Source organism: Rana temporaria, unplaced genomic scaffold, assembly GCF_905171775.1.
Source record: "Rana temporaria unplaced genomic scaffold, aRanTem1.1, whole genome shotgun sequence".
Classification (NCBI taxonomy): Eukaryota; Metazoa; Chordata; class Amphibia; order Anura; family Ranidae; genus Rana; species Rana temporaria.
The window spans coordinates 35,706-60,525 of record NW_024404554.1 but is presented as its reverse complement, the minus strand read 5'-3'; the positions used below and the strand labels follow the sequence as shown (position 1 = coordinate 60,525).

General features: G+C 50.1%; 1 protein-coding gene across 1 annotated transcript; it reads right to left on the bottom strand.

Annotated features, from left to right (window-relative positions):
* Positions 1-8,339: 8,339 nt before the first annotated feature.
* LOC120922493 lies at positions 8,340-22,209 on the bottom strand. The gene is made up of 2 exons (XM_040334685.1): positions 22,155-22,209; positions 8,340-11,330 (listed from the first exon to the last, which is right to left on the bottom strand). Exon 2 carries the CDS (start codon positions 11,322-11,324, stop codon positions 8,709-8,711), a length of 2,616 nt encoding a protein of 871 aa, XP_040190619.1. The 5' UTR covers positions 11,325-11,330; positions 22,155-22,209; the 3' UTR covers positions 8,340-8,708.
* Between the last annotated feature and the right edge of the window lie 2,611 nt (positions 22,210-24,820).

The following is a 24,820-nucleotide window of genomic DNA, read 5'->3' as shown; positions in this document are numbered from 1 at the left end:
AGAACTTAGGCTGAGCGTTGGGTTTCAGCTTGAGTCTCACACAGTCATGCATTATTTTTCCCAACTGGTCATCAAAAATCTTTGGGAACCGCTGCTTCAGGGACACCACCCATCCCTCATTATCTCCTAATGGAATGGTAACGGTGTTACAGGGACTTATGGCGATGTCTGGCATACCAAAGTGAGCAATCCAGTCTCTCCCAAAGAGAGGGGGTCCCCCATTTTCTAGGATATATAATGGCAGTCTCTTTGTCTGACCCTTGTACAATACCTTTACTTTTGCGTAACCCAGTGGGTGGAGTATCTGTTTTGAGTATGTCTGCAGTTTGATTGGTGTTGGGCGGACAGTTTTTCGGGTCTGAAGTTGTCTCCATTGTTTCTGGGTGATAACTGAAACTGCTGCTCCTGTGTCTACATCCATCCTGAGTTTCTTTCCCTCAACAGTTACATCTACAGTCATTGCGGAGGGTGCTGAATGCATATTGTGATACATTTGCCTATATGTCTCAGTTTACTGCTCCCTGCTAGCCAGGTTATTGATGTGCTAATGTCCCCTCACTATTTCTAAAGGTTAATTGATCTATTGTGTTGTGTGAAGGAGAGCTGGGTTTAAGTGGCTTGGGTTAATTATTCTGATTGCTTCATTGTGGTAATTATCTCTCTATATGCGGGGTCGAGCGGTCTGGTTGATGTATTCAGTACAGCTAGTGCTCAGCGTCATTGATGTCATTGTCTAAAGAAAATGTGTTTCAGCATCGGCCCCGTCGTGTCTACCTATAATCTGTATGGAAGCCCCAGTGTGAGGGGGGCGGAGATTTGTCATTGTAACAGTTTTGGAAATGACATATAAGCTGTGTGTGTTATAACATTAAGGTCTGTGTTGTTCAAGCAGTAAGCTGGTCTCATGTGTGGCTTTCTGGGCGATTCCAGGGATATCCCTCCTCGTGGAATATTGGGGTGATTTTCGTTATGGGAAGAAGGGAACGTTGACGGGGATATCATACCGATACCGTCACAATTGGTTGGTAGCAGTGGGATTTTTCCCTTCTATTCCCCTTCACACCCGGATTCCAAGCAGACACTGGAAGTTCGTGGAAGGATTGCTAGCAACAAAACCAAGCGGGTCATCATAGCAGAATCAATGGAGCTAGACCAGGAGGACGGGATTGCAGCAACGCCAGCAGTACAAGAGATGGAGACACCAGTGATTCAGGAGGAGGAATCGCCAGCCAACAAGCTAATGAGAGAGAAGCTAGCGTGGTTCGGCCCGAACCCAACGCCAGATGTGGTACTGAAAGTGATGGACATGTTAGTAAACGCAGAGCTACAGAAGGCTAAACAAATAAGGGACGCAGAGCTACAGTTAAAACTGGCAGCAGTCCAACAAGCAGCCGCACCTTCTCCGAACAGTGAGTACAGCACAGCAGACGCAAGGAAGATTCCGTTTAGCGCTTTTAAAGCTTTTGATGAAAAGGACTGTGAGATTGATAACTTCCTGGCGGATTTTGAGCGACAATGTAACCTGCACCGAATAGCTAGAGGAGACTGGGTTGCAATATTGTCAGGCAAACTGTCAGGCAAAGCTTCTGATGCTTTCCGGACCGTGCCAGATCAGGATATTCATAGCTACGCCCGGGTTAAAGAAGTGCTCCTGGCTCGTTATGCAGTAACCCCAGAGTCCCACCGACAGAAGTTCAGGGACTCACGCAAAACCACAAAAGACTCTTATGCGGAATGGGCATGCCAATTGTCCCGGTCGGCCTCTAACTGGGCTAACAGCAGCCAGGCCACCACCGCAGAGGACATTTTGCAACTAATGCTCCTGGAGCAATTTTACAATCACATCCAGACGGACGTCAAGGATTGGGTGAGAGATCGCAGGCCCATGACTCTACCAGAGGCCGCGAAGTTGGCGGATGAATATGCAGATACTCGCAAGACGAACCAGGTCACACCACAGGAACAACCTCCACCACAAACGGTGCCCTCACACCCACCAACCGCTAGATACCAACCTCCTAACAGACCGGTGACATCTAGCCCTCGCTATCATCGCCAGGAGGGCAACGAACAACGCTGCTTCCGGTGCAAACAGCTGGGTCACTTCAAGCAGAATTGCCCCATGAATGACAACACCAGGTCAAATTGGTCTCAACCTGGGTACCGCCCACCAGCAGCAGCCCATTGTGTAGACTCGGCTTGGGATCCAAAGGAGCTGGGTCAGAAAGAACCATTGGGCACCCCTTACGAAGCCCTCATGGTACAATCTGTTATTACGGACAACAGGGAACACCATTGTCAGCTGGTCATGGGCGACAGCCCTGAGCCGGAGGGGCCCTGGAGGGAGCTGGGCAGAAAGAGGCACCGCCGGCCACCCTTCAAGAAGAAGAGGTCCTGGAAGCCGTATAACAAGCTGACCTGGGAGGAGAAGAAGCGACTGGAGGAGAGGGAGTCGCAGCGGGCGTCCCAGATGCGTGCCGAGATGTTCGCCAAGGGCCCACCGGTGGCCCCTTACACCACCACCCAGTTCCTGATGATGAAGGACCACGTGGAGAGCCTGCAGGACATGAGCAAGCAGGAGCTGATCCGTGAGTACATAGAGCTGGAGGAGTGCATAAGCCGCATGGAGGAGGAGAACAACCACCTGAGGTCACAGCAGCATGAACTGGAGATGGAGCTGGAGAAGCTCCAAGAGGAGAACCGGCGGCTGCGGAGGGAGCAGGGGGTGGCTGACCTTATGGGGCTCTGATTCCCCCCCCCCCCCCCGGACTCTGAGCACCAGTGCTACAGCATTTCAACAAATATAACTTTTTCTTTTTATGAATCTCCTGGGATTGTCACTTCAGAGCCATAACCTGCCCCCTCCCATAGCGGGACACCTAGACGGCGGCGCACAGACCCATTCGCTGTCTTCACACTGACTTCTGGTGACTTTGCAGATCGCACAAAGACTTGGGGACTGACCGGCGTGTGATCTGACGACCCGGTGACATACCTGAGTCTGAAGCAGTTGCCAAGGGAGGTCAGTCATGCCAAACGGAGTTAACCTCTGACTAATAGCTCTGAACCCGTCAACCCTACTGGACCAGGGAAGGTCCAACCGGGTTTGCCGGAGCAGGGAGCAAAAGGGGGGCCATTGTGATACATTTGCCTATATGTCTCAGTTTACTGCTCCCTGCTAGCCAGGTTATTGATGTGCTAATGTCCCCTCACTATTTCTAAAGGTTAATTGATCTATTGTGTTGTGTGAAGGAGAGCTGGGTTTAAGTGGCTTGGGTTAATTATTCTGATTGCTTCATTGTGGTAATTATCTCTCTATATGCGGGGTCGAGCGGTCTGGTTGATGTATTCAGTACAGCTAGTGCTCAGCGTCATTGATGTCATTGTCTAAAGAAAATGTGTTTCAGCATCGGCCCCGTCGTGTCTACCTATAATCTGTATGGAAGCCCCAGTGTGAGGGGGCGGAGATTTGTCATTGTAACAGTTTTGGAAATGACATATAAGCTGTGTGTGTTATAACATTAAAGTCTGTGTTGTTCAAGCAGTAAGCTGGTCTCATGTGTGGCTTTCTGGGCGATTCCAGGGATATCCCTCCTCGTGGAATATTGGGGTGATTTTCGTTATGGGAAGAAGGGAACGTTGACGGGGATATCATACCGATACCGTCACACATATGATGTATGTCTAACCTGTGGAGCACTTGCTCATCCTCTGACTCAGATGATGATGTATATCTTCCCACCATATATGTCTTAGTCTTGGGGTTCAGAGGTTGTTTATCTCGCACCTTCTTGCTACGGCAAACTCGTTTCAGATGGCCGGTCCTACCGCAATTATGACAGGTCTGATCCTTAAACCGGCAGACTTTGTGGTCATGGTCTGTATTCCCACAACGGTAGCAAGCTGACTCCCGGCTTGGTGGGGGTCTGTATTCCCAGTTTGCAGCAGTTGGCTTGACTGCTGTCCTGAAAACTTCCTGCTTCACCTCTTCCCTTCTGCTCTGGGGGTTCAATTCCTCTGTATCTTTCACAGCCATTTCCATCACTGAAGCTATCTCAATTGCCTTTGTAAGGGTAAGGTCTTTCTCTGTTAACAGTCTCTTTTGTGTTGACTCACAATTCAGTCCCATAACAAACTTATCTCTCAGTGCAGTAGGTAGGTAGTCCCCAAAAGAACAGGTAGAGGCTAGTCTGCGAAGGGCGAGCACATAAACTTTAATCTCTTCCCCTGTCTGCTGCTGCCTCTGATAGAAGCGAAATCTTTCTGCAATTTCTATTGGTTTAGGCTGGAAGTGATCCTCTAGCAGTGTCAGCAGCTCTGCCAATGTCTTAGCTGCAGGTTTTACAGGGGAAAGCAGATCTCTCAGAGTGTCATATGTCTTGGCCCCAACCACTGTCAGAAACACTGCTACTTGCCTGTTGTCTGGGATGGCATTTGCACTGAAATACTGTTCCAGTCTCTCAACCCAGGAACTCCAGGATGTCTGTTCTCCATCAAACTCACTTAATGTCCCGATTAATGACATTTTCCTGCTGGGATCTGTGATTGCTTTTATCCAGGTGACAATCCACAATGTCTTTGTCTCTCTCTCAGACTGATAGACACTTTGTAAATCCCATCCTCGTCGCCACTGTTATATCCTCTGTGTTGTGAGGGACACAAGACTCTGGGCTGGAACAATGGATGTTTATTCAGTACAGGCTGTACACTGGAACATTCATCTCAGGACATTACATATCTCTGCTTTCTACATGTGGTCTCTCTAAGATGGCTACTATGCCCCTTGACCCTTATCATCACTGCTGGGTGGAGCCAGCCTTAAAGTGCCAGTACATGTGGAACCCTTCAGGTATAACAATCTAAAAAAAAATTCGAAATAAGATCAAGTGTAGTATCTGTTCTTATCAGTTGCCAATAGGTGGTGCTAAGCTGACTGTCCCCGGTACCCTGTGGCAGGGGGAAAGGGATGGCAGTCGGCGGACGCTAAGCCTGTTGGCGTGGAGGTGGAAGCCTTCTGATCGGGACATGAGGCATGAGGTCGAAGTCAAGAGGCCGGGTCCCTGGCCGTTGGCCTGGATTTGGTGGTATCTGCCCCAGTCAGTTGTTCTGGAGGGAACCCTTGCTTCTCCTTTAACCAGGATGGAGCGGGTAGTACTTCCAGAATGTGATTAGGTGGGAGAGATAGGGGTTGTGGGTGGAGTCTGCGTCAGTAGGCTCTCCCCGACCTCTTCTCCCACCTTCCTGGCTGGGAAGGGTGCTGCCGGTCCGGACCGTGTCGTGGAAGAATTCCCTCGGGCTTTGTACGCAAATCCACACCGCGCCAAAATTTGCACTTCCAGCGTCTCAATGCGCACAAAGCACCAAACAATTCCTTCATGCTTAAAAGCACGTTTGTATCAAGCTCTTTGTACAAGGAATGTGAAGTACTTCATGGCACCAGGAAGAATCAGAAAACAATGCTGCTTCTAGCTGGAATCTCAACCTTCTGTGTAGAGCACAGGCAACTCCAAGTCCTTTATTCATTGCAAACAAAAGAATAACAAAGCAGGAAGTGATGGCCCCAACAGCCAATCACTTCCCTTAATACAAAATCACATGGCAGGAAATGACAAACAAAAAGGGGAGGGCATTCCAAGAAAGGCAGGGCAAAGGAAATGCACACACCCCATTTTAGCCAGCATGGATCCCATTAAAACATTGTTTAAAGTAAAACAATATCTGAATAAAGATCATTCTAATTGTTCATATAGGCTTCAGACAATCTGCGGGGACACTGCTACTGCTGTTGTCAATATACGGTACAAGTACACCAACAAGGCAGATATTAATGTCCTCTCACACAGATATGTATCCATAAAGGATAACGAAGTCCACAAGAGAGATATAATGGGTTTCTCTCGTTATGCAGACTTCGCTTCTCTAATGTGTATAGTCATTGGAAAGCAAGCAGTCCAGCGCATTGCGCTTGATATCTACAAACCAATAAATGCCCACACACACAGAGAACACGTCTCAATCCCATAAGAAGGTTTTCATACTGACCGTTTTACTGCTGGTCTTGATTCAACCCAAGTGCGCTCTACTAGAGCGCTCCTCGATTAAACATCAGACACAGGGAGACAGATGACAATCTATAAATCACACATCCTAGAATAAAATGTCCACATATATAAAATTTTCCACAACAACCGGGGGCTAGGGACCGTTGAAAAGCCCGTGGAGATTGTGCCCCTGGAGTGGCAGTCCAGGGGTGCCATACATTGCACGAGTGTTTGAGGGGCACTCATCGTGTGGCACCTTCAGGTCACTGATCTCCACAACACACTTTTCACACCTGCCGCTTGGGCCGGGCCTTTTGGCTAGGACCAGTGGAATTTTTATCCTGGCCGGAGGGCCGGCCAATGTATTTCACATTGGTCACTTTCCTCACCTTCCCATCTTCCTTTTCCCCACTTTCTTTTATTATTTTTCCCCGTGTGTTTTGTTTGTCACTTTTTTTTGTGGTGCTTGCACTTTATGTGTGGCGAGTAGGGTGCTGGTCCTCGGGCCGGTCTCTGAAAGTCTTGGGAGTTGGTGGACTCGGCCTTCTGGTTAGGTTCACCGGCTCTCATGGGGTCTCCCTTCGGGGGAGCCTCACCGAGGAGGGTTCTGTTTCGGCAGTCCCTCTGAGGATGTTGGGTCCTTGTGGCTTCAGCTGCTTGGACCAAGATGGGTCCATATGGCTTTGGCTGTATGGACCACAGTTACTCTAGTCCCTGCCAGGAGCCTAACGCCCCGGGGGATCAGAGACGGGTCCTCTTCGGAGGACCACTGACGTTTGCACCCGTCGCAGTTTTTTGTGATGTCACTCTTTATGTGTGTGCACATTTTTCCCTGCACCGGGTGGAGTTTTTGGGTTGTGTTTTGCACGCCACAGGCTTTTCAAGAAAAAAACAATCTAAAAAATGTTTTTTTCCTCAGTTTAGGCCGATACGTATTCTTCTACCTATTTTTGGTAAAAAAAAAATTGCAATAATCGTTTATCGGTTGGTTTGCGCAACATTTATAGCGTTTACAAAATAGGGGATAGTTTTTTTGCATTTTTATTTTTTTTATTTTTTTTACTACTAATGGCGGCGATCAGCGATTTTTTTCGTGACTGCGACATTATGGCGGACACTTCGGACAATTTTGACACATTTTTGGGACAATTGTCATTTTCACAGCAAAAAATGCATTTAAATTGCATTCTTTATTGTGAAAATGACAGTTGCAGTTTGGGAGTTAAACACAAGGGGCGCTGTAGGAGTTAGGGATCACTGTGTATGTGTTTACTAGTGTAGGGGTGTGTGGCTGTAGGAATGACGTCATTGATCGTGTCTCCCCTATAAAGGGGATGACGCGATCGATGCGCCGACACAGTGAAGCACGGGGAAGCCGTGTTTACACACGGCTCTCCCCGTTCTTCAGCTCCGGGGAGCGATCGCGACGGAGTGGCTATAAACATATATATATTTGTTTATAGCCGCGCCGTCGTCCCGGATCGCTCCCCGAGCGGACCCGACCTCCGCATGTACCGGGGGGGGGGTCCCGATTGGACCCCCCACCCACGTCTAGCAGAGGACGTACAGGTACGTGATTGTGCCTGTCCGTGCCATTCTGCCGACGTAAATGTACATGAGGAGGTTAAGAATTATTATTTTCACTGCTCCCAAAAAAACGGCCGTTTTAAAAAATAAAAAAAAAACTTGATACATGTCCCCTGGGGCAGGACTGAGGTCCCCAAACACTTTTTAGGACAATACTTGCAGATTAGCCTTTAATATGAACACTTTTGATTTCTCCCATAGACTTCTATAGGGAGTTCGGCGCGGCTTTACATATTACTTTCAATGCGCCGGCTGCTACGCTGGTTCATGCGCCTAATTAAGGCTTCACCCGGAGTACTAATTAACGCATGAACCAGCGCAGCGCACAGAGCATAGTAAATCAGCCCCTATGTGTTTAAAAAACACTTCATGCGTTTTCCAAAAACGCTTTGTGTTTCCAAAACACTTCCTTAGTCACCTAGGACTATGCAAAAACTCTTTTACAAGTCTTGTTTGTTAGTGTTTCCTAAACACTTAACTGTACTTTCCCTTCCCCACACAGGTTAAAAACTTCACACAATCGCGAGCAATATGTCATGGTAAGGTAAAAATAGATTTAAACACATACCTTGAATATTGCCGCCATCATGCTGCCGAAACTACGCCAGTTGTTAGGGTTAAGTACTCTCACGACCGGACCCCGTTGTTCCTCATATCCAAGCACAGCGCTGGAGATCACTTCTGAACCAGTAAATTGCACACTGAGTCAAGTTCAGGGAAATGATCTAATGATATATCTTTATTCATGGCTTTTATAATGTTTCTACAAAGCGATTACAAAACATAAAGGTTAACCTGGTCATACATTCGGTGGAAGTGCTAATATGGTCTTAGCGCAACAACAAGTTTATCAGCATACATGTTCTCATAACAATACACTGAAATGCGTCTTTAACACAGAACTCTGTCTATAAACTCCAAAACATAGGATAAGCGTTAAAGGTCAAATAACAAGCTATGTTCTATAAACAAACGGTTACTTAGAACAGGCTGGAACAGAGAAATAGAAATAATGTCTTGACAAGATGAATCTAAGATGGATACTCAATACAAAATGGAGTCACAATGGCTCATATCCTTTCAGTCGTCTGTAAAGGGACGTAAGCACGGCAGCTCTACATTGCGGTACTGGGAAGGGAACAGTTCCATGGTCTCGAGCTTGAAGATCATAATTTCACTGCTCCCTTGCAGTTTAAAAGCCGTGCTGTCGGGTTCGCAGTCAGCCAGCCCATCTAGGAGCCGAGTCAGAGCGCCCTCGGCCGTAGAGCGCCTGAAAGACTGGAGGATCGGACAGCCGTTCATGTTAGAGACGTGAAACCTCCACAGCGTGCGGGCCAGGCAGAGTTCGCAGGTGCCGGGCAGAGGATCGTCGTTCATGTTGCAGTCGTTGATGGTAGCGGACTCTTTGGCCAGGCATGCGTCTCTGTAGATGAAGTAACGCCAGGCTATCTCTGTGATGTACCGGACGCCAAAGTTTTTAGGAAAGGAAAAGTTCTGCTGGGCGGATTGCCTGAAAGAGATTTTCTTGGGTAAGGCCGAGGCCCCCGTGTGCTTGAAATAATTGGTGGCAAAGTTTATGTGGGGGAACAGGGTCTCGCCTGAGCCTTTGAGCATCAAGTCTTTCATAGTGATTAGGCCCATGTTGTGGCATATCAGCTTCTTGATGGCCTTGACTAGCGTGTGTTTAGCGTTGCCCAACGTCTGATCTTCGTTCAGCCTGTACTCTATTGTGTTGTTTTCCATGGCGCTTGAGTTCATAGCCTTTTCCGCTTTGTCGGCCGCGTTCTGCACGTGGGGAAGATTGGACTTTTTAGCCCCCGCTATCACCTTCTGCTGCTTGGCGTTGAACAGCTGGACGTCGAAAGGGAGTGTTTCCAAACTCTTGCATCTGGGCAGTACAAAAAGAAACAGCACTCCAGTCGACATTTCATATGTGAGGTGGGGGTTCAGTTTTTCTTCTTGGTCCTGGAGAACCACCGGCTCTAGCATAATCTGATAGATGCCGCCCCCCGTATACTTTGTCAGAAAGAGAAAGAGTTCAAAGAGGTGCTGTTTGAAAACCAAGGCTTCGTTCAGGCATAGCTGGTGGTTTTCGGTCAGGAGTTCTTGTTTTGCAAAAGTAAGAAAGAAGACCGTGCGGGACTTTGGAGCCGAAACCGTATTGGCAACGAAAGTGTTACGTGACAGGGATGGCAGATTGTATGACATACTGGCGCCTATACCACGCACGTCTTCCTCAACGCGGCAACTTCGATCAAGACGCTGAAGTTCCAGTCTTTGTTTCTGCAATACAGAAACAGTTGGCAACACCAGGTTGTCCCATGAGAGCTTGCTTTTGCTCTTTTTGACGGGTTTTTCCTTATCGTCTCTCAGGTCTAAGAAGTTTGCTGCCGTCTCGTGCTCTGTCTCTTCGCCTGTGGAACAGAGGCTGGAGGTTGTGGGCCTGGAGCCTTGCACCTGGTGAGAAGTGGAGACTGAGGTGCCTGGGGCTGCGGTAGCCGTGTAAGTGGCATGTCCTTGTTTGTAATCTGTTTCGGAGGCCTTAGCTTTTTGGAATCTTTTGACAGTGGCCGCCTTAATGGTTTTCAGCAGGTCGGAGTGCGTGGGTTGCTCCTTAGGCTGCGTGGCGTAGGACTTGTGGAAAAGCTTGCAGGCTTCTTCAAACTGCTTCAGTTCTTCTTTTTCTTTTTTGTACTGTTCCACCAGCAGTTTAAAGAGGTCTGGGTAATTAAGGTTGAGGGGTATTAGATTCTTGTCCGGGTAGGCAATGTTGTAAAATACTTTAATGTCATTTTCAAAATCTTTCATCCTGACTGCTTGATTGCCTTCCGTCTTTAGGCTTTCCATCATCTTGCAGGCGACCTCTCCTAAAGCATTGATTTCCTGTATCATCCTAGACTCGGGCGAGGTGTGTTTAAGTTTCAAAGTCTTTTTAACAGGAGGGGGGGATCTTTCTCTCTCCTCCTCCGAATATGAGCTCCTGCTTCTCTCAGTGTTGCGTTCGTACGCCCTTTCCATGCTCTTGGACCTGGTGTGCTTTTTAGACACTCTGGCTTGGGTGGAGGGGGCAGGTCTGCGGACAGCGGAGCGTGACCTGCTCTTCCTCGCACGCCTCTTGGTGGACTTGGGAGAGCGAGACCTGGGCTTGGGAGAAATGCTTCTCTTGCGGACCCTGGGCTTAGAGGTTGACGAGCGTGAACTGGATTCTGAGGTGGACCGGTTACGGGTCTTGGGCTGTGGCTCAGGGCTTTGAGAGGTAGAGCTGATTCTGCGTTTGGTCTTTTGGGTTTCCGACCTAGAGCGTGCATTTTCTTCCATCACATACTCGACGTCGGACACCTCCTGTTCCTCGAGTTCAGACTCTGAGTCTTGCTTAGGAGCGCGGGATCTTTCTGCGGCCATGGCTCTTTGTTTTTTTAGGGCTGCGGCTGATGTTACTTTTAATTGTTTTTTCAGGTTCAGTAGCCTTTGGCTCTCAACGCCCGGTGGTAAGATGAAAGAGGACCTCTGCTTTTCGTACTTTTTCACCACACGGTTGGCTGGGCCCACAGAGCTTTCTCTTTTTTCTTGTGCTGGGTTTCGTGCGGGGAGTTTGGGTATTTTGAAAGATTGGATTTTGCCGGAGTGAGAGGTACTCTGGTGACTTCTAGACGAATAGTTATATCTGCTGCCGGAGGTCTTGCCCTTCGAAGTCATTTGCTGCTGAACAGACAAAATGAGCAATTACTACATGGCAGTGTGGGTACTTATACATTTTGCTGAACACCTAAAAAACACGCCCCGTGGCTCGGCCTCTGCTAAACACTTGCAAAAACACAAGACCAGAGCAAGCTACGCTCACCCTAGGTATCCTCCTGTACATTACGCTTGGTACGCTGCGGGTAAGTGCTGTACACGTAAAGGCGTACGGCTCACCGATAGGGCACATACAATGCAGAGAGTGCACATCTATATAACATGGTAAAACACAACGACATTGTGACGAACCCGAGTGTCAGATCCCCGCCCTCCGCGCCAACTTGCGACGAAGGACCGGCCACCCTCACACCACGCTGTCACTTACGTAACAATGCCACTCTCAGCTGCGCCCAGCACAAAGATTTTCCAGCTTGCGGGACCATAATCTGCGTACTAGTAGCCTGAGAGCGATTGTCACTGGGCTAATGACACAATTAACCCTTTAACTCCCACCACCAACATTGATAAGGAAGCATTGGTACTCCCGTCAATTAGCAGTACCAATTAGGATTTTAGAATAAGCGTCTGCACCACACACTGTCACCACAGGCGCTCTTCAAAAGGCACAGGTTCCTTTATAGCTTGCATTAAGGGTTTTAGAGACAAGGGCCCGGATTCAAAGAGATCTGCGCTCTATTTGCGGAGGCGCAGGGCAACGATTTTGCCCTGCGCCCCCACAAATATTTTGTGCTGCCCTCGATTCACGGAGCAGTAGCTTCGTAAATTGCGAGGGTGCGCCGGCAAAATTGCCCGGCGTAAGCGCACGCAATGTAAACATCCCTTGTAATAGAAAAAAGCATGACAGGTCCTCTTATATATGAGATCCGGGGTCAAAAAGACCTCAAATCTCATATTTAGGCTTAAATGACAAAAAAAAAAATGTTTCTTTAACCACTTCCATACCGGGGGGCACTTACGCACCTTCCCGCCCAAGCCAATTTTCAGCTTTCAGCACTGTCGCACTTTGAATGACAATTGCGCGGTCATGCTGCACTGTACCCAAACAAAATTGGCGTCCTTTTTTCCCCACAAATAGATCTTTCTTTTGGTGGTACTTGATCACCTCTGCGATTTTTTTTGCGCAACAACTAAAAAAAGACTGAAAATTTTGAAAAAAAATTACGTTTTTATTTTTTTCTGTTAATTTTTTTGTAAATAAGTGTTTCTCTTTCAATTACGGGCACTGATATGGCGGCACTGATGGGCACCGATGAGATGGCACTGATGGACATCGATGAGGTAGTACTGATGGGCACACATAGGCGGCACTGATGGGCACTCATAGGCGGCACTTATGGGTGGCACTGATGGATACTGATAGGTGGGCACTGGGCATGGATGGGCACTGTGGGGTGGCACTGATGGACACTGTGGGGTGGCACTGATGGACACTGGGGTGGCACTGATGGACACTGGGGTGGCAGCACTGATTTTTCCAGGTTGCCAGTCAGTGCCCATTTGTGGGCACTGATTGGCATCTTTTTAATTTTTTTTAATGCTATTTTTTTTTTTTTTAGACTTTTTTTTTTTGCATGCTTTTTTTTTTTTTGCCCACCCTGGTAGTCCAGGGTGGGCATCCCTGGTGGTCCAGTGTGGCGATCCGAGGGGGGGCTGCGCTGATAAACAATCAGCGCGAACCCCCCCTGTCAGGAGAGCCGCCGATCGCCTCTCCTATACTCTCCTCTGTCAGACGCGAGTGAGGAAGAGCCATCAACGGCTCTTCCTGTTTACATCGTGATCAGCCGTCATTGGACACGGCTGATCACGTGGTAAAGAGTCTCCGCCGGAGGCTCTTTACCGAGATCGGAGATGCAGGGAGTCAGACTGACACAACTCATGATCCATCCATTTATGCTACCCAATTTTTGTCCACTTTTTAACATGTGAATAAACACAACTTTTTTATTACATGGTATTACCTCTTTCCTTTGAGCTGCGCAATAACCCCATTTGGGAAAATTCTTTTCATCGTACACTATACACTGATCTATCTTATAACTATACTGACCCTAACCCACCTGATCAACCACTACACACTGACCTACCCGATTCCCCACTGACCGCTACACAATACACACTGACCACTACACACTGACCTACCCGATTCCCCACTGACCGCTACACAATACACACTGACCACTACACACTGACCTACCCGATTCCCCACTGACCGCTACACACTGACCACTACACACTGACCTACCCGATTCCCCACACACTGCTACACAATACACACTGACCTACCCGATTCCCCACAGACCGCTACACAATACACACTGACCACTACACAATACACACTGACCGCTACACACTACACACTGACCTACCCGATTCCCCACAGACCGCTACACACTACACACTGACCTACCCGATTCCCCACAGACCGCTACACAATACACACTGACCACTACACAATACACACAGTGACCGCTACACAATACACACTGACCACTACACAATACACACTGACCGCTACACACTACACACTGACCTACCCGATTCCCCACAGACCGCTACACACTACACACTGACCTACCCGATTCCCCACAGACCGCTACACAATACACACTGACCTACCCGATTCCCCACAGACCGCTACACAATACACACTGACCACTACACACTGACCTACCCGATTCCCCACTGACCGCTACACAATACACACTGACCACTACACACTGACCTACCCGATTCCCCACACACTGCTACACAATACACACTGACCTACCCGATTCCCCACAGACCGCTACACAATACACACTGACCACTACACAATACACACTGACCGCTACACACTACACACTGACCTACCCGATTCCCCACAGACCGCTACACACTACACACTGACCTACCCGATTCCCCACAGACCGCTACACAATACACACTGACCACTACACAATACACACAGTGACCGCTACACAATACACACTGACCACTACACAATACACACTGACCGCTACACACTACACACTGACCTACCCGATTCCCCACAGACCGCTACACACTACACACTGACCTACCCGATTCCCCACAGACCGCTACACAATACACACTGACCTACCCGATTCCCCACAGACCGCTACACAATACACACTGACCTACCCGATTCCCCACAGACCGCTACACAATACACACTGACCACTACACAATACACACTGACCGCTACACAATACACACTGACCTACCCGATTCCCCACAGACCGCTACACAATACACACTGACACTACACACTGACCTACCCGATTCCCCACAGACCGCTACACAATACACACTGACCGCTACACAATACACACAGTGACCGCTACACAATACACACTGACCTACCCGATTCCCCACAGACCGCTACACAATACACACTGACCTACCCGATTCCCCACAGACCGCTACACAATACACACTGACCACTACACAATACACACTGACCTACCCGATTCCCCACAGACCGCTACACAATACACACTGACCACTACACAATACACACTGACCGCTACACAATACACACTGACCTACCCGATTCCCCACAGACTGCTACACAATACACACTGACCTACCCGATTCCCCACAGACTGCTACACAATACACACTGACCTACCCGATTCCCCACAGACCGCTACACAATACACACTGACCTACCCGATTCCCCACAGACCGCTACACAATACACACTGACCACTACACAATACACACTGACCTACCCGATTCCCCACAGACCGCTACACAATACACACTGACCACTACACAATACACACTGACCGCTACACAATACACACTGACCTACCCGATTCCCCACAGACTGCTACACAATACACACTGACCTACCCGATTCCCCACAGACTGCTACACAATACACACTGACCTATCCGATTCCCCACAGACCGCTACACAATACACACTGACCTACCCGATTCCCCACAGACTGCTACACAATACACACTGACCACTACACAATACACACTGACCACTACACAATACACACTGACCTACCCGATTCCCCACACACTGCTACACAATACACACTGACCACTACACAATACACACTGACCTACCCGATTCCCCACAGACCGCTACACAATACACACTGACCTACCCGATTCCCCACAGACCGCTACACAATACACACTGACCTACCCGATTCCCCACAGACCGCTACACAATACACACTGACCTACCCGATTCCCCACAGACCGCTACACAATACACACTGACACTACACACTGACCTACCCGATTCCCCACAGACCGCTACACAATACACACTGACCTACCCGATTCCCCACACACTGCTACACAATACACACTGACCTACCCAATTCCCCACACACTGCTACACAATACACACTGACCTACCCGATTCCCCACAGACTGCTACACAATACACACTGACCTACCCGATTCCCCACAGACTGCTACACAATACACACTGACCTACCCGATTCCCCACACACTGCTACACAATACACACTGACCACTACACAATACACACTGACCTACCCGATTCCCCACAGACTGCTACACAATACACACTGACCTACCCGATTCCCCACAGACCGCTACACAATACACACTGACCGCTACACAATACACACTGACCTACCCGATTCCCCACACACTGCTACACAATACACACTGACCTACCCGATTCCCCACAGACTGCTACACAATACACACTGACCGCTACACAATACACACTGACCTACCCGATTCCCCACACACTGCTACACAATACACACTGACCTACCCGATTCCCCACACACTGCTACACAATACACACTGACCTACCCGATTCCCCACAGACCGCTACACAATACACACTGACCACTACACAATACACACTGACCGCTACACAATACACACAGTGACCGCTACACAATACACACTGACCACTACACAATACACACTGACCTACCCGATTCCCCACACACCGCTACACAATACACACTGACCTACCCGATTCCCCACAGACCGCTACACAATACACACTGACCACTACACAATACACACTGACCGCTACACAATACACACAGTGACCGCTACACAATACACACTGACCACTACACAATACACACTGACCACTACACAATACACACTGACCTACCCGATTCCCCACAGACCGCTACACAATACACACAGTGACCACTACACAATACACACTGACCACTACACAATACACACTGACCGCTACACAATACACACTGACCGCTACACAATACACACTGACCTACCCGATTCCCCACAGACCGCTACACAATACACACTGACCACTACACAATACACACTGACCGCTACACAATACACACTGACCTACCCGATTCCCCACACACTGCTACACAATACACACTGACCACTACACAATACACACTGACCACTACACAATACACACTGACCACTACACAATACACACTGACCTACCCGATTCCCCACAGACCGCTACACAATACACACTGACCACTACACAATACACACTGACCGCTACACAATACACACTGACCTACCCGATTCCCCACAGACCGCTACACAATACACACTGACCTACCCGATTCCCCACAGACCGCTACACAATACACACTGACCTACCCGATTCCCCACAGACCGCTACACAATACACACTGACCACTACACACTGACCTACCCGATTCCCCACTGACCGCTACACAATACACACTGACCACTACACAATACACACTGACCTACCCGATTCCCCACACACTGCTACACAATACACACTGACCACTACACACTACACACTGACCTACCCGATTCCCCACAGACCGCTACACAATACACACTGACCACTACACAATACACACTGACCTACCCGATTCCCCACACACTGCTACACAATACACACTGACCACTACACAATACACACTGACCGCTACACAATACACACTGACCTACCCGATTCCCCACAGACCGCTACACAATACACACTGACCTACCCGATTCCCCACAGACCGCTACACAATACACACTGACCTACCCGATTCCCCACAGACCGCTACACAATACACACTGACCTACCCGATTCCCCACTGACCGCTACACAATACACACTGACCACTACACAATACACACTGACCTACCCGATTCCCCACACACTGCTACACAATACACACTGACCACTACACACTACACACTGACCTACCCGATTCCCCACAGACCGCTACACAATACACACTGACCACTACACAATACACACTGACCTACCCGATTCCCCACACACTGCTACACAATACACACTGACCACTACACAATACACACTGACCACTACACAATACACACTGACCTACCCGATTCCCCACACACTGCTACACAATACACACTGACCTACCCGATTCCCCACAGACCGCTACACAATACACACTGACCACTACACAATACACACTGACCTACCCGATTCCCCACACACTGCTACACAATACACACTGACCACTACACAATACACTGACCTACCCGATTCCCCACAGACCGCTACACAATACACACTGACCTACCCGATTCCCCACACACTGCTACACAATACACACTGACCACTACACTACACACTGACCTACCCGATTCCCCACACACTGCTACACAATACACACTGACCTACCCGATTCCCCACAGACTGCTACACAATACACACTGACCTACCCGATTCCCCACACACTGCTACACAATACACACTGACCACTACACAATACACACTGACCTACCCGATTCCCCACAGACCGCTACACAATACACACTGACCTACCCGATTCCCCACAGACCGCTACACAATACACACAGTGACCACTACACAATACACACTGACCTACCCGATTCCCCACACACTGCTACACAATACACACTGACCTACCCGATTCCCCACACACTGCTACACAATACACACTGACCTACCCGATTCCCCACAGACCGCTACACAATACACACTGACCTACCCGATTCCCCACACACTGCTACACAATACACACTGACCTACCCGATTCCCCACACACTGCTACACAATACACACTGACCACTACACAATACACACTGACCTACCCGATTCCCCACAGACCGCTACACAATACACACTGACCACTACACAATACACACTGACCTACCCGATTCCCCACACACTGCTACACAATACACACTGACCTACCCGATTCCCCACAGACCGCTACACAATACACACTGACCTACCCGATTCCCCACAGACCGCTACACAATACACACTGACCTACCCGATTCCCCACAGACCGCTACACAATACACACTGACCTACCCGATTCCCCACACACTGCTACACAATACACACTGACCTACCCGATTCCCCACACACTGCTACACAATACACACTGACCGCTACACAATACACACAGTGACCGCTACACAAACTACCCACTGACCACTACACAATACACAGACTGACCTACCCGATTCCCCACTGACCGCTACACAATACACACTGACCTACCCGATTCCCCACTGACCGCTACACAATACACACTGACCTACCCGATTCCCCACTGACCGCTACACAATACACACAGTGACCGCTACACAAACTACCCACTGACCACTACACAATACACACTGACCGCTACACAATACACACTGACCGCTACACAATACACACTGACCACTACACAATACACACAGTGACCGCTACACAAACTACCCACTGACCGCTACACAATACACACACTGACCACTACACAAACTACCCACTGACCACTACACTACACACTGACCTACCCGATTCCCCACAGACCGCTACACAATACACACAGTGACCGCTACACAAACTACCCACTGACCACTACACAATACACACTGACACTACAGCATTGGTGCATTTTACTATAGAGGCATTGGTGGACTACAAGGCCCAGCATTTTACTATAGAGGCTTTGGTGGACTACAAGGCCCAGCATTTTACTATAGGAGGCACTGGTGGACTACAAGGCCCAGCATTTTACTATAGGAGGCACTGGTGGACTACAAGGCCCAGAATTTTACTATAGGAGGCTTTGATGGACTACAAGGCCCAGCATTTTACTTTAGGAGGCACTGGTGGACTACAAGGCCCAGCATTTTACTATAGGAGGCACTGGTGGACTACAAGTGTGCTCAGTGGAAGAGCCGCTCACTCGGCGGCGGCGCTCACTATAAAAGCAGCAGAGCTGCCGGTCGCCGGCGCCCCCCCTCAGCTCAGCGCCCGAGGCAGATGCACCCTCTGCCCCCCGGTTGTTACGCCACTGCCTCCGCCGCTACCGACGGCTCCGGTAAGCGGCGGAGGGCGCGGGAGAGCGGAATCCGCCGCGGAGACCGCCGTTATCGTTTACAGGACCGTTGCCACTAAAGATCGATACCTCGGATGTGGCAGCAGCCGCCGTTACCGAGATATCAATCTATAAAAACAGGACGTCTTTTGACTATGGGCCAGTAACCAAGTGGTTTTAAAGAGATAATGAGAATATGCAGCCACAAAGTAATAATAGAATTGAAGAAATACTTGCAATTAATGTCCAAGGTTGAGTCCGATAGATGAACTTGCTTGAAGTGTAAAAAGAGCAGCACATTGACTTGGTGTCTCTCTTATGTCGGATGAAAGGGGCGTTTACATGACCAGGGACCAATTGTCAGGTCACCTTTAGTTAGGGGCTGGTTACTGGGAGGAGTCTACCTTCACGCCCATAACCCAGGTCACTTTGTGATACAGATTCATATCTCTGCAGCTCTAATCTTTACAGACTGCTATTATCTCTTTTATGGTTCTGTGTGATATTTGATTCAAGAAAAGTCCAAACGTGACAAGTCTATCATGGTTATTACACCTAGGATGAATAAATTCTACAGAATTGGTGACATTGATGCTTGGGCTTGAAACGTTACAAATGATCTGAGGAAACAAAATATGTCCGTTGTTTGGCTGTGCTATGAGTTCGCTGGAAGTTATGAAAGATGCTAAACTTTCACACATATTGCCACAGTAAAATGCTAATGAGTGGAATGTGTGGATTGTGAGGTGTGAGGGGTGAGGGGTGAGGGGTGAGGGGTGAGGGGTGAGGGTGAGGGGTGAGGGGTGAGGGGTGAGGGGTGAGGGGTGAGTGGGTGAGTGGGTGAGTGGGTGAGGTGTGAGGGGTGAGGGGTGAGGGGTGAGGGGTGAGTGGGTGAGGGGTGAGGGGTGAGTGGGTGAGTGGGTGAGGTGTGAGGGGTGAGGGGTGAGGGGTGAGGGTGAGGGGTGAGGGGTGAGGGGTGAGTACGTTATTTACGACAGGCGACATTAATGACCCTCGTGTTCTGTTCTCTGGAGGATAGAACAATGCCTTTGAAGTAGAAACTGTTTGGATTCATCAACATAATGGAGAGTTCATGTCTGGACTAAAAGGAAAAAAAGGACTAGTGGTAAAGAAAAAAACACTGCGCTAAAACATGAATTATTGTGAAACATAAAGGACACGCGATAAATAAAGATGACGGGCCAGATTCATGTAGCACTTACGCCGGCGTATCTCGAGATGCGCGGTGTAAGTCAAAATGTGCACCGGCGTATCTATGCGCCGTACCCACAGAACCAGATACGCCTCAAAATAGACTTCTTCCTACCGGCGTAACTTTTCTACGCCGGAGCGGCGTGGGCGCATCTTTACGCTGGACGGATCTGGCGTGGCCATGGTTTTTTGGTTTTAAATATGCAAATGAGGGAGATACGCCGATTCACAAAACTACGTTTGACCGGCGCAGGCTACTCCCGGTGAGCGTAACTGGAAATTCCGGTGCAAACAGCTGCTCGCTCTCGTCTACCTCTTATTTGGAATGAGTGTACAAAACGCTATAGTTTTTCCAGAGTGCCATGGTTATTTTTTATTAGTTGCTACGTAGGGGCGGCCGGCTGAAAACCACACTTGCTACGTAGGGGCGGCCGGCTGAAAAACACTTGCTACGTAGGGGCGGCCGGCTGAAAAACACTTGCTACGTAGGGGCACATACACTGTCCCCCCTCATTACACATACACTGTCCCCCCTCATTACACAAACACTGTCCCCCCTCATTACACAAACACTGTCCCCCCCTCATTACACAAACACTGTCCCCCCCTCATTACACAAACACTGTCCCCCCCTCATTACACAAACACTGTCCCCCCTCATTACACATACACTGTCCCCCCCTCATTACACATACACTGTCCCCCCTCATTACACATACACTGTCCCCCCTCATTACACATACACTGTCCCCCCCTCATTACACATATACTGTCCCCCCTCATTACACAAACACTGTCCCCCCCCTCATTACACAAACACTGTCCCCCCCCCTCATTACACAAACACTGACACCCACTTCCTTTCACAGTCCCCTCCTTTCTGGTATCCTTTACAGCCATCGTCTTTCTTTGCTCCCTTTATGTCAGTGCCCCCTCCCTTACCCCAGTGCCCCCTCCCTTACCTCAGTGCCCCCTCCCTTACCTCAGTACCCCCTCCCTTACCTCAGTGCCCCCTCCCTTACCTCAGTGCCCCCTCCCTTACCTCAGTACCCCCTCCCTTACCTCAGTGCCCCCTCCCTTACCTCAGTGCCCCCTTCCTTACCTCAGTGCCCCCTCCCTTACCTCAGTGCCCCCTCCCTTACCTCAGTGCCCCCTCTCTTACCTCAGTGCCCCCTCCCTTACCTCATTACCCCCTCCCTTACCTCAGTGCCCCCTCCCTTACCTCAGTGCCCCCTCCCTTACCTCAGTGCCCCCTTCCTTACCTCAGTGCCCCCTCCCTTACCTCAGTGCCCCCTCCCTTACCTCAGTGCCCCCTCCCTTACCTTACACAGCAGGGAGAAGACAGAGGATGCGACTCGTCCGAGCAGAAGACGGGAGCTGTGTAACTTTCCATGTAACAGACAGACGATTGGTTGCTAGGACCGCCCCTAGTAGGCGTGGCTACTGAATCACTGAATCGAATCATGAAAGTGAATCTGATTCAATTCATTGTCAAAGATCCTCCCCTTTCAGGATGTGCAGGGAGCTGAAAAAACAGCAGCCTCAGCTCATGATTTGTAAAATGATCTATAATATGATTATGTGAGCCGACAAGACTCCAAGGGCCAGAGTCACAAAGAGATACGGCGGTGTATTATCTCCTGATCCCCCATCGTATCTCTGACTTACACCGGTCCTATCTATAATATGATTATGTGAGCCGACAAGACTCCAAGGGCCAGATTCACAGAGAGATACTCCGGTGTATTATCTCCTGATCCCCCATCGTATCTCTGACTTACACCGGTCCTATCTATAATATGATTATGTGAGCCGACAAGACTCCAAGGGCCAGATTCACAAAGAGATACGACGGTGTATTATCTCCAGAAAAGCCTGGAGCAAAATAAATATAATGACATAGGCGGAGGGCGGGCATGACGGGGGTTAAACTTGGAAGGAAAGAGAGATGGCAGGGGATTGGCTGCGTAGCATAGGAGGAGTAGGGCAGGGCGATATAAAAAGGAAGAGCCCGCCCATAGCTGTAACACTGCCCCTAGTGATTTTCAGCATGTCCCGCATCCAGGAGCTGCTTGAGGAGCTCAGGGCCGAAGCCTCTTCCAGGGGGCGAGACTGTGTTCAGGAGAACCTGGGGCCCATCATGGATCCGCCTGCGGTGGGTCCGCAGACAAGGGGGAGAGAGTCAGCGCGAGCTAGGCGGTCCAAGCCGCCTGAGCGCTTTTCCCCTGACCTCTCCCCAAGAGCCACGCGCACAGGGAATCCCGCTACTCGGGCCCCATCGGGCCCCCCCGCCAAGCGCCGCAACGCTCCCGCTGGGGGGGTTACCGGACGGAATCCCCAGCATCCGCGTAGCTCTACGGGCGGCCGCTCCAGGAGCTCTGGATCGGCCGATTCCCCCGTTCGCCGTCTGGATCCGGAGCGCGCGGGCCCCTCACACCACGCGGCATGTCGCGGGGAGGGGCCTCGGCAGGACGAACCCAGGGCCTAGCACCTCGGCGGCCGGGTCTCCCAGCCAGATGGAAGGGACATCGAGACGGTCGGCGTCCAGGAGTGAGGCCTGCAGGGCTGGAGGAAGCCCCCCCGAGCGGGAAAGTCGGCGGCGAAATCGTTCGGCGGGTCCACCGCGAGGAGGAGGGATCAGGATGCGGCAGGACCTTGCCCCTCCAGGGATCCTTCCCCTGGAGGGTTTTCATCAGTGGAGGTCGATCTGGGTGCTGACAGGTCGGAAGGGGAAATTTCCGGATCTGAAGAGGACGGGTTCAACGCGGCGATCGCAGCGGCGGTGGAGTCTGGACGTTCGGCTGGGGCGCCACCCCCCAGGCAACACGGTAAGTCTTCTTTCATTACCAATGCTACTGTTGTGGACAGAGATGGGGGGGTCAGTGGTAGCCAGGCAGTGAACAGGCAGGGGGGTCTTAGGGGGGAGGAGGCTGGTTTTAAAGGATTCTTAGAAGGGATCAAGGAGTTGGTGTCCCGTTTTGAGCAGGGGGGGGGTGAAGTTAACCCTGTGGGTGCGTGGGGGGCCCCGCAGACTGGGGGTAGTTTGGCTGGCGCGGCTGCAGGGATGGCGGACACAGCCCGCGGCGCCCGTAGTGTCACCCCCCACCCCTGCTACGGCGGCGGTGGAAGGGGAAAAGAAGAAGGGGGAAGAGGCCGACAAGGCCCCGGTGGAAAGGCAGGACTTGGTCAGGCTAGATGACACGGCCAAGTGCGAAATGTACATATGTTTTGAGGGGCCGTTGGGGACACACTTGAAGGCTGAGGTACGCGAAAAAATAGGTAAGGGTGAGTATGTGGAGATTTTTTCACTATTGCCCCTGGAGAAGTTTAACCTGGACAGGGTGAAACCGGACGACTACAAGAAAGGGGACGAGGAAAAACGTAGGTATCGTCTCATTCCGCGTACTTTCTCAAATTGGCTGCAGGCTTTCGGCATTCTAGCTAGTGTGATTAGCACTAAGAAGCCGGAATGCGGGGCGGCGCTTTTTGGGTACCAGGACTCTATTGGGGAGGCCTACAGGGTTTATGGGGGCACAGCATGGCTGCGCTACGATGAACAATTTAGGCAGCGGATGGCGATGCGTCCGGATTTAAGGTGGGACCACAAGGACATAAACCTGTGGGTTCGCCTTATGACGGCGGCACGGGCGCCGAATCAGTTTTTTCGAGACGGGGTCGGCGGGTCGTCTTCCTCTGGACAGTCGGCCAGTAAAACGAAAGGGGTTTGTTGGCAATACAACGCCGGCAACTGCAAGTTTGGATCTTCATGCAGGTTCAAGCATGAATGTTCGGGCTGCGGGGGATCCCACACCCAGGCGAGATGTTTTAAACAAGGAAAAGGGCGATCAGGTGAGTTTGGCAACAAGAGGGACGACGCCGGTGAGAGTGGAAAAGATGCGGCCGTTTCTAAGTAGGTATCCGGACAGACAGGCCGCCCGCTTGCTGGAGGAGGGTTTTGGGGAGGGATTTAGGATTCCATGCTCGTTGC